This window comes from Prinia subflava, chromosome 27 (assembly GCF_021018805.1).
Source record: "Prinia subflava isolate CZ2003 ecotype Zambia chromosome 27, Cam_Psub_1.2, whole genome shotgun sequence".
NCBI lineage: Eukaryota > Metazoa > Chordata > Aves > Passeriformes > Cisticolidae > Prinia > Prinia subflava.
In genome coordinates, this window is record NC_086273.1 from 2,189,786 (window position 1) to 2,201,135 (window position 11,350).

Genomic DNA, 11,350 nt, shown 5'->3' on the forward strand with positions numbered 1-11,350 from the left:
ACAGGCACAGACAGGGGCTCCATGGACACCATCCAGGGCTTTCTGGGCATGGTAAAGAGCCCTGTGGTCACAGGCAGTCACAGCCATTCCATGGGGACATCCCAGGGCACCTGGGGCTGCAAAGGCCCCCATCTATCACAGGCACTCACGGGGGTCCACGGTGACATCCCAGGAGTCCCCAGGCTGCCAAAGAGCCGGGATGTCCCAGACACTCACAGGGCTTCCTGTCATGGGCACAGTGGGAGCTTCAGGCAAAAGCTTTATTTCTTCAATGGAGAAACTCCTGCTGAGTCATGAGCTGGAGAAATTAAACCCAAGATCAAACACGGATCTTCAGACACTTCCAGGATGAGCAGACTTTTAAAATTCTGCCTAAGAGAGGAGACTGGGAGCAGCTGGATTCAATCTTAGCCCCAGACTTTGTCAAAGGTTTGTGTATAAAGACTGGACAGGTTGAATTGAACTATAATGCCATTTGTCCCATTGGATTACTGATGGAATACCAGATATAATTCTGTAAATACAGCTATGATTGTTCATGATCAGGATTAGACAGAAAGATTTATTCACACTATAGAGGAAATTAAAGAAAGGGTAATTTACTCCATGGTGTAGGAGCTATAACAATTATTAGAATATACTGCTCTAGGGAGCAATTTTGAAGTAAATAGGACCTTGTTGGAGTTGCTTGAGCCCATTGCAGGCAGAGCCTCCTGCTCCAGCAGGAACTGCCTTTCCTGTGCCAGGACCAGGGCAGATCCCACTGCAGGAAAAGCCCCAGGCCAGCCCCAAGACAGTGAAGGGCTCGGGCACAAGGGCAGAGTGCCGTGCTGGGAGCTGTGCCAGGGAGAGCCTGAGGCACCAAAGGCTCCTTGGCAGCAGCAGCTGCTTCCAGGCCATGGCCAGAAGGCTCCCTGGGCACCCGGGCCTGGTGGCCACCACTGCAGAGCTGCTGGGCCAGGGCTCATTTCTGCCTGGGCTCTGCCCCAGCCCACAGAGTGTGACCTCAGCCCTGACTCTGGCACAGCCGCTGGGCCTGAGCCCTGCAAAGCCTCAAGGTCACCTGTGCCAGCCTGGCCCTGTCAGCCCCTGGGGCAGGGCAGGAAAGGCCAGAGAAGGGGCTGGGTTTGGCTGCTGCATGTGGGGTCCAGCAGAGACAAGGAGGAGTCAAGGCAGTGGATGGAGTGCACTGAGCAGCCCCTTCTCCCCATGCAGTCCTGGAATGGTTTGGGTGGGCAGAGCTCTGCAGTGCTCATCTCATCCAAAGCCCTGCCATGAGCAGGGACATCTTTCACCAGATCAGGTTGTTCAGAGCCCTGTCCCAGCTGCACTTGAATGTTTCCAGGGATGGGGCATTGACCACCTCCCTGGGAACCTGTCCTGGTGGATCACCAACCTCACCATCAAACATTTCCTCCTTAACCCTCCTCATCTGAACCTCCCTTCCTTTAGTTTAAATCCACCACCCTCTGTCCTACTGTGACAGGCCCTACTAAAACCTTTGTCCACCCCTGCATTCCCAATGAGCCGCGTTTCCATGGCAATTGCCAGGACAGGTGACCCAGGAGTGGTGTCCCAGGGAGGGTTGCCATAGAAACAGTGCCCAGCCCTGTCCCTTTCTGTCAGGCTGAGCTGGCCTTTGGCCCTGGCAGTGGCGTTTGCTGCTGGTTCCACGGCGCCTGAGCAGCCAGCGCGGCACAGGGCAGGTGGCCGTGGCACCAGCCCCAGCAAGGGATCCTCTCTGGCTCTGGGCACTGACACCAGCCCTGAGCAAGGGCCAGGGCAGGTTTCCATGGCAACCAACCATCCCAGCGGCTCCAGGCCTTGGTTGCCATGGACCAACCCAAGGAACGGGTCCCTGTGGCCGCTGCCAGGGCACCTGAGGGCACCAGCGAGTGTCACTGCAATTGTACCTGGAACAGCCCCGGCACCGCTTTGTCCTCAGGGTTGCTGTGGCAGCCCAGGACAGCAACAGCTCTGCCTGCAAGTGGCCACAGAACCTGGCTGCAGAAATGGCTCCTTGGGGTGCTGTCCAAGGGAACCTGAACTGATGGGGGTTGCCGTGGCACCCAAAGCCAGCAGTGGGGTCAGTGCAGTGTCCATGGCCAAAGCCCCTTGCCCAGGCCCAGTGCAGGGTGGGATGATGAGCCACCCTCACTACTGGCCCAGGGCAGGGCTGCAGTGCCCTTCCCCACAGCCTGTCTGCACACAAGCACTTCCAGGGCTCTCTGCATTTCCCTTGCCCTCACTCCTGGCTCACTCACACACCTCCCAAGAACTCCCCCTGCAGCTTTCAGCTGCAAGGAGTTCAAAGCTTGTCTGTCCTTCTGCAGTTGGTCTCATTCTGCCTTAAGCCAACTCTGGATTTGTGATTATTGTAAAACTTCCTGTGTGTCTAAAACATTCCTGGCATGGTTCTGCCTTGGGGAAGGGGAACCTCCTTGGTGGCACCTTGGGCTTGGCACACACTTGAGGAGATTGTCTGAAACTCAGGAGTTTGAGATAGATAAACAAGGAAGGAAACCCCTCTTTTCCTGAGAGCAGCCAGTTCTCCAAGCAAAGCAGATCCCAGGTGAGTGAGGAGAGACAGGATGGGGTTGGGGATGTGGAGCAAGGTTGTCCACACTGGGTCAGGCCTCAAGGCACAGCTTCTCTGACCTCGCCAGACCTCCTGAGGAAAGGCCCTGGGTCAGTATCAATCACAGAATGCTGCAATCACCTATTGTGCTATAGGAAAATAATAAAATACACCCTTTTAAATAGGTGTACATATCTTTTAGAAAATCTTTGAAATATTTCTCCATAACTGTAGCAGGAAACCTTCCTAATGAACTGCAGCAGACCAGAGGGAAATCAAGGCACAGCCATGGATTGTCAGGACTTGCTTGGTCCTAATGAGCCCTGTGGTACATTTGGTGCTGAACCTTGGAACCTCAGGGCCTGAGAGGAGATTGCACAAACCTTCCCATGACTCAAAGTCAGAAGAAAAAACGGAAGTGTCTGGCAGCATTTACGGGACCCACTGAGGTCTATCCCAAACATAGGCTCTTCATGGAGTCTTTGGAGGAGAGAACTGGAGGCCAGAATTGCACAGAAACCTCTCAGACACTCAGTATGGGAAGGCAAATCCAAAGTACCTTAAACACATGAGTATCTCAAAGCATTAATGAGCCCTACTGAGTGTCATTACTGACAAAGCCTTTCAAGGGGCTAATTAAAGCAAATCATTGGAGGCCATGATTGCAGAAACTTCTCAGAGACTTTAAGGCAAAAGTTAAACCCAAAGTCCTTCGAAGAACCTGCAGTCCCTGGGAGCTTTAAGGAGCCCCCCAGGGCCATTCCTGACCAAGGCTCCCCAGGGACTCCTTCCAGCAGATCCTTGAGGCCACTGGGATGGGAGGAGGATGCTGAGGGCAGGACAAGGGGCTGACAGTGCCCAGCCTTGCTGGGGCTGTGCCAGGAGGCCCCAGGGCCTCAGGACAAGGGGTCTCCTCAAAGCTTTTGTGGCACAGAGGCTGCTGTGCCCCAGGGCACCAAGACTTGGCTTCTCTTTGTCCCCCCTGCCATCACTGCCTGCAGTTCTCTGCTCTGGCTGGGGTCTAGGGACACTTTCTCTGTCGTGTCCCTCAGTGGGACCCATTAAAACTTCAAGAAACTGTGGAGTTGGATTCTGGCTTGGAGTTCTGGAGAGGTTTCTTCAGCTCCCTCTCAGCACAAGCCCCAAGAGGGTCATTCAAGTCCTTGTGCTGTGTCTGTGCTGCTGAGCTGGGCCGGGCTCCTGGCACAGAGGACGATCCTGGCAACCAAGAAGAGCTTCAAAACACATTTCTCTTGATGAGCAGCTCTTCTCCCAGCCCAGCAGGGCTGGGGCTCTGCCTGCAGCCACCCCGGGCACAGCACAGAGGCACAGAGAGCTTAAATCCCTCAGGGCTGGGAAGGTGCTGAGAAGGGACTGGGGGAGAATCACTGCCAGCCCTTGACACAGGAACCTCTGGCTGCAGGACAGTGCAGCTGCAGCTCCTGCAGGGATCTCCTCAAGCTGGAACATCTCAATGCCTACAGACTCTGTGAGTACATTCCGTGATTATCTCTAGTGTGGAGTAGCCAGGGGTGCCCAGGGCTGTCCTGCAGAGCAGGGTCCTGCAGCCCAGGGCTCTGTGCTGGGGCAGGGACTCTGCTGCCTGCCAGGGACAGCTCTCAGCCAGCCCTGGGAGCTGCTGCCAGCACTGGGGGACAAGATCTGGGTGGAAGGAGACAGCTGGTGAAGTGTGGATGTGTTCTCCTTGTGTGGTGAGGATGCTGCATTGTTCTGGTCTGCTCCCAGCATGACATTTAACTCCAGAGCATTTCCAAGTAGACTATACAGGGAGCACAGCAAGGCAGGGGCTGCATAAAAGGGAAAATCCTGCTGTTTTTATCTACTACTCTCTGTTGCCTGGATGGGAAATTGCACATAGATTTTCATGTCTCAGTTCAGGTTGAGAAAAAGAAAACATTTTTCTCTCAGATCCTGATAAACCAGGCAGTGACAAAAATCAGAAGAGGGTCCCTTATAGGCAGCACCTGTGATGCTTTTCCAGCCTCCTCGGGGTTGCTCTGACGTTGCCATCAGAGCCTGCAGAGCCAGAGCTGGTCCTGGGCAGTGCCTGGGCTGGGAGGGGTCTGCAGGGCAGAGCTGAGCCCCAGGGCTGGGCTGGGCTCTGGCAGCACTGGCAGGGCCCAGCCCTGGGCACAGGGAAGCAGCTGCAGGCAGGGACAGCTCCAGGCAGCAGAGCCCTGGGCAGGCAGTGGGGGGAAAGTGCCTCCAAGCTGTGCTGGGATATTGAAAGGCTTCTCCAAATCAAACTATTCCACAATTACTTTTTACAGAACCCCATGCCAAGACACCACAAATGGGGTGTCCCAGCTCCTTCTACCCTGGGGGGCTCTGGGCAGGGCAGGCTGGCAATGAGCAAATCTCCTCCAGCAGTGCTGTGGGCAGGACCCTTGGTGTGTCCTGGGGATGCCATCCCAGCTGTGAGCTGCCTCCAGGGGACACTGGGGGACAGGAGTGTCCTTGGCCAAGAGTGAGGCTGAGACTGAGAAAGGCTGAGCCACTTTGCTCTGCTGTGGGAGGACAGAAGGAGGCAGAGAACGGCTCTCCTCACCCTTCATAGGTTCCAGCCAATGCTCTTGCACTGCACAGTTCTCTCTGATCTCCCTGGGCACAGCAGGAAACCCTCTCAAACTGCCTTTGGCCATCACCGTTCCTTAGCCCTGGCACAGGAGATGCTGCCAAGCTCGTCTGCCTCAGGAGCACTTTGGGCTGATGAAGTCCAACCCCAGGACTGGCCCAGTCCCTGTTCCCATGACCCCACTGCTGCAGAGCAGAGCTGACCCCTCTGTGTCCATGGGCAGAGCCCTGCTCGTCAAAGCAACAGGACCAGATCCCAGCAGAGCTGCAGGCACGGGGCTGAAGGAAGGGCTCTGAGAAAAGGAGAGCTGGGTGGCACAGCACAGCAGGGGCAGGGCTGGGAGAAAGGGCTTGGACATTGTCCAGCAAAGTCTCCCCTGCCTTGTCACTGTGTCCTCCTTCAACAGGACTCCATGGGCAGAGTGAAGAAATGTCCAACAGCAGCTGCATCAGCCCCTTCCTCCTCCTGCCATTGGCAGACACACGGCAGCTGCAGCTCCTGCACTTCTGCCTCTTCCTGGCCATCTCCCTGGCTGCCCTCCTGGCCAACGGCCTCATCATCAGCGCCGTAGCCTGCGGCCACCTCCTGCACAGCCCCATGTTCTTCTTCCTGCTCAACCTGGCCCTCAGCGACCTGGGCTCCATCTGCACCACTGTCCCCAAAGCCCTGCACAATTCCCTCTGGGACACCAGGACCATCTCCTACACAGGATGTGCTGCTCAAGTCTTTTTCTTTCTGTTCATCTCAGCAGAGCATTTCCTGCTGACCATCCTGTGCTACGTGTCCATCTGCAAACCCCTGCACTACGGGACCCTCCTGGGCAGCAGAGCTTGTGCCCACATGGCAGCAGCTGCCTGGGCCAGTGCCTTTCTCAATGCCCTGCTGCTCACAGCCAATACATTTTCCCTGCCCCTGTGCCATGGCAATGCCCTGGGCCAGTTCTTCTGTGAAATCCCACACATCCTCAAGCTCTCCTGCTCACACTCCAAAGTCAGGGAGCATGGACTGATTGTGCTAAGTGCTTTTCTATATTTTGGCTGTTTTGTGTTCATAATTTTCTCCTATGTGCAGATCTTCAGAGCCGTGCTCAGGATCCCCTCTGAGCAGGGACGGCACAAAGCCTTTTCCACCTGCCTCCCTCACCTGGCTGTGGTCTCCCTGTTTCTCAGCAGTGGCACATTTGCCTACCTGAAGCCCCCCTCCATCTCCTCCCCATTCCTGGATATGTCAATGTCAATTCTGTACTCGGTTGTTCCTCCAGCCCTGAACCCCCTCATCTACAGCCTAAGGAACAAGGAGCTCAAGGCTGCAGTGTGGACACTGATCACTGGACGATTTCAGAAACATTTAACTGCTGGAAAATTTCTGTAAATCACTTGTAATTAAAGTCACCTTTTATACTTCTTCCTAATTTTGTTTTGGTGGTTCTTTTTCAGTGTTTCACTTTTGTAACAGTGTTCACAAGGAAATGTTGTTGTTTGTGTCTTTTCTGATGTTGTTTCTTTCAACCTTTGCCATGGTCCCAGACTGTGTCAATGAGAGGCTACATTCTCAGTGGCTTTAAATGAACTGAATGATGTCTCAGAAGAGTCTTCTGCAGAGATCCCTATTTTTTTCCCTTCTCTGTGGCTGCAGCAGCAGTGTCTGTGCACAGAGCTGGGGCAGATCAGTGCTGGCACAGCAGCTGTGCCCAGCAGCAGCAGCACTTGGTGTTGCCAGTGCTGCTGCCATGGCCCTGCCCCGCTGCCCTCCTGGCCCTGCTGTTGCTGTAGGGCCTGAGTGCTCTCGGGGCCGGGCACAGGGCTGGGGGTGGCAGTGCCGGGGCTGCAGCAGGGACAGGCCATGGGCACTGCTGGGGCAGCGCTGACGCCTCAGGCCAGGGCCTGGGGGCTGCAGGCTCCTTGCCCAGGCTCTCTGCACAACACGGCCAGGCCAATGCTCAGCACAGAAAAGCCCCGTCAGCAGCCCCAGGGTGGCCGTGGGCAGGCTGGGGGAAAACAGCAGGGCTGGGGCTCTGCAAGGTCCCTGGGGGAGACGGGAAGGAGCAGCAGAGCAGGGCCTGATCCATCCCCACTGTGCTGGACACCCCAGGGCAGCGTCCCAGACCGTCCTCATGCACCTGCTAACAACCTCCCCCCTCTGCAGCCCTGGCCTCTCCCCCAGCTCACACAGGTGCTGCATCCTTGCAGGCACAGCCACGGCAGCACTGCCTCAGGAGCCCCTGTTTGCACTGCCCAGAGCAGGCGTGAGCACCCCCATGGTGTTGGTGTGGGGAGATGAACCTGAGTGAGCACAGATGCCATCAGCCCCTGGGGCCAGGAAGGGCTGGGGGACAGGAGGGAAACCACTCAGGTTTGTGGTGGCCTCCAAAGTCAGCCAGAAAGTTATTTCCCATGTGAGTTTTCTGTGCCACTGCAGACGTTGTTGCTCAGAGCCAGGGCTGCCTGACAGCCACCCCCAAACTGCCCTGAGCATTTCATTTGCTTCACCGTCACTTTCTTTACACTTCCCTGGTAAAAAATTTTTCCAATTTACCACCCCTGTTCCCTCCCCTGTAAACAGCCCATCCCTGTTTGCCCTTTCCTCTCTGGCCCTACTCCCCATTTCAGTTCCCTCGCTGGCACCATGGGAATGTCCCTTGGGGAGCAGGATCATCCTCCAAGTGCTTCAGGAATTCTCTGCAGGCTCCTGCAGTGCCTCCTGCTGCTCCCTTGCCAGAGGCACCACAGGCCAGGGGGGCACATCTGCCCTGCTGTGTCTGCCTGTGGGGCTCCCTGCTCTGGGCAATGAGGAGGGGCTGCAGAGGCTCTGCAGGACTGACAGGATGGGCTCTGGGGCTGTGAGGAGAAGCTGAGGGACCTGGGCTGCTGCACCTTCTCAAGAGGAGGCCCAGGGCTCATCCTGCAACTGCTGCAAGGGTGGTTTCAGAGAATCACAGAATCAGCAAGGTTGGAAAAGACCTTGGAGATCATCAAGTCCAACCTGTGCCCTGACACCACCTTGTCTCCCCTGAGCCTCCTCTTCTCCAGGATCAACAACCCCAGCTCCCTCAGCCACTCCTCACAGGACTTGTGTTCCACACCCCTCACCAGCCTTGTTGCCCTTCTCTGGACACGCTCCAGCCCCTCCATGTCCTTCCTAAATTGGGGGCCCAGAACTGGACACAGCACTCAAGGTGCAGCCTCACCAGTGCCCAGCACAGGGGAAGAATCCCTGCCCTGCTCCTGCTGCCCACACCATTCCTGATCCAGGTGTCATGGGTTGACATTAGACAAAATGCCAATGCACCCATGAGGGTATATTTTACCTAATGAACTGCTGTGAGATGTGGTCAAGAACAGAGCAGAGCAGGCCTAATACTTGAAACAGACAGACAATTTATTACACTACATAACAACGGACAATAGAAAAGGAAAGAAAAACCCAACCACCCAAAAGCAGAAGAGAAAACCTCCCAAAAACACTGCTTCTCCTCCCCCCAATTTCCATTCCATACATGCTCACTCAGTTGTCTCCAGCACATTACCTTCATCTACTTGCTTAATCCCTCAACAACCCTGGGTTCCTAATCCAAATCATCATCCTTTAAAATTCAGACAATCCACATTCCATCCAGGACGAGAGGAGTCTCTCTCGCACCACAGACCCCCCCCCCCCACAGGAAACACAGGTCCACCATCCCGTGTTCCCACGTCACCCATGGCACTGCCTAGAAGAGTCTGCCAGGGTGACACCCTCCTTTCCATGTCCGGCACTCTCACTGCTGTCCATGGACCTGCACTGCAACAGGGCTCTTTTTAAGGATGTTTTGGCCAAGTACCAAAAACCAGCCATCTTCTCATTTTGGGACTCAGGTCCCCCCCATTTACCCCTGGGGCCGGGGGCTCCAAGAAGCAGGCCAGAACGTCTCTGGGTTTGAGCCAAAAACATCCACCCAAACACAGTCTTATTTATAGTCAGGAGGGTCCAGGGTCCGTCTATGGCTATCATTATGCAAGAAAAGTCCAGCCTCATAAGCCACTCCTCTTCATTCCGGCAATCGAAGGGGCTTCTCTTCATCTCACATTACCCTCTCGGTCCCAGGCTGTCCTCTCTCTTCTAAAACCACCAACTATGAGAATACAGCGTCCAGGGATAACTCTCTTCTGCCTTAGAAAGAGTTAAAAGCTTTATCTCCCACCACCAAGGTCAGGCACAGGCGATCGCAGACACTGCAGTTCTCACAAGCAGCTCCAGCTCGGCACCTTCTCTCTGTGGGGGGAGGAGAGAGACGGGACCGGGGGGGGAAGGGGGGGGGAACAGGATGGGACAGGGAGGGGGACGGAAGGCACCTCCAAAGTTCTCCCTCCACCCCTCCATTCTAGATGGAAGCTGGACCAGCTCCGCTCCAGCTCCCTCTGTTCCCCACCCCGAGGCCCACCTTGCTCAGCCAGGCCCACCTTGCTCCCCTCCCCCACCCGGCCTAGCCAGGCCGGCAGGGGAGAGGAGAAGACGCTCCCTCTCCGAAAGCAGAGCAGGGAAAGAGAGAGTCCTGCTGGGAAATCCGGCTTTTAACCCCTCGTGTCCTCAGAGGCGTGTCCACCTCTTAGTGGCCAACAAAGGTGCCAATATTCAGATCTAAAGACTGATTGGTTTGACCACTACTTCCAAAAAAACTCACTTCCCTTCAAACCACGACACCAGGCCAGGGGCCATTGGCCTTCTTGCCCACCTGCCCACACTGCTGCCTCATGTCCAGCCTGCTGTCCAGCACTGCCCCACGTCCCTTTCTGCGTGCCCACTGTCCAGCCACTCTGTCCCCAGCCTGGAGCCCTGCAGGGCTTGTTGTGGCCAAAGTGCAGGACCCGGCCCTTGGTCTTGTTCAGCCTCAGCCTGTTGGATTTGGGCCCTGGATCCAGCCTGTGCAGGGCCCTGTGCAGAGCCCTCCTACCCTCCAGCACACCCACACTCACCCCCAGCTTGGTGTCACCTGCAAATTTGCTGATGCTGGACTCAATCCCCTCCTGCAGATCCTCAGTGCAGATATTGCAATCCCCGCTGGCTGCCTCTGATCCCTGGGCCATCCTGGGGGTGCCCTGGGATGGCTCTCAAGGGGATCTGTTCCATCCCCTTGCTGGGCACCCAGGGCAGGCTGAAAGGCCTGCAGTTCCCCACATCCTCCTTGCAGCCCTTCTTGGGGATGGGCTCCCATTGGCACCTCCAGTCCTCTAGGCCCTCCCTGCTGAGCCAGGACTGAGGAGAAATGATGGAGAGCAGCTTGGGGAGCTCATCCAGCAGCTCCCTCATGGCCCTAGCATGGATCCCATCTGGTCCCAGACACACCTGTGAGCATCTGAGTGGCTCAGCAGGTCCGCAGCTGCTTCTTCCTGGATTCCAGGACGGCTCTTCTGCTCCCTGTGCCCATCTACCAGCTCAGGAGAACTCTTGATTTTAGGACAACCTGTCTTCTTGTTGAAAACTGTGGCAATGAATCTGTTTAATATTTCAGCCATTTCTTCATCTTTGGTAACCATATCCCTCCTGAAATATCAATGGAGGTTCTCCTTGTCCCCCTTTTTGTAAACGATGTATTTTTAAAAACAGTTTCATTATCCTTCACTGAAACAGCCTGGTAAAGTTCTAATTGAGCTTTCACATGTCCAATTTTTTTTTCCACATGACCTAACAACATCCTTAAACATTTTCTGAGTTACCTGCTCCTCTGTTCAAAGGTGATGCAACCTCTTTTATTCCCTTGAGGTCCTGGTAAAGCTCCATGTCCAGCTAGGGCAGTCATTTTCCTCTCTGGGTCAGCCTGCTCTTGCTCCTTCAAGATTTCTTTCCTGAAATTTATTCTTCCTTTCTGGGCACCCTTTTTTTAAGGGCTGTTTCCCTTAAAAAAAATTACCTGATTTGGTACTCTCGAAATCTGCATCCTGAATATGCCAAAGTCCAGTCCAGAGCAGTCCAGCCTGTTCTCTGTAGGTCCAGTGTAGAGGTTTTGTTGATGCCTCTCCGTTTACAGAATATTTAAAATACAATAATTTCATGGTCACTGTTGCCCAAAAAACCTCCAACTACCACATCTCCCACCAGCCCTCCTCTGTTTATGAACAGCAGGAGAAAGAGTTTCCTTGGCAGTGGGAAGAGAAGGAAACCTGCCCAACGTGCATCTTGCAAGGTTCAGCCGGGAGGTG

The 11,350-nt window shown here is 55.1% G+C and overlaps 1 protein-coding gene and 1 long non-coding RNA gene across 2 annotated transcripts; one reads left to right on the forward strand and one right to left on the reverse strand.

The window, feature by feature from the left end:
- Positions 1–1,833: 1,833 nt before the first annotated feature.
- On the forward strand, positions 1,834–6,555 carry LOC134562328 (olfactory receptor 14A16-like). The gene is made up of 2 exons (XM_063419708.1): positions 1,834–1,909; positions 5,923–6,555. Exons 1-2 carry the CDS (start codon positions 1,834–1,836, stop codon positions 6,543–6,545), a joined length of 699 nt encoding a protein of 232 aa, XP_063275778.1. The 3' UTR covers positions 6,546–6,555.
- Positions 6,556–8,531: 1,976 nt separating this feature from the next.
- LOC134562459 (uncharacterized) lies at positions 8,532–9,910 on the reverse strand. Its single transcript, XR_010083162.1, has 2 exons — positions 9,595–9,910; positions 8,532–9,425 (listed from the first exon to the last, which is right to left on the reverse strand). It is a non-coding gene; the product is annotated as an uncharacterized LOC134562459 (long non-coding RNA).
- Positions 9,911–11,350: the final 1,440 nt, after the last annotated feature.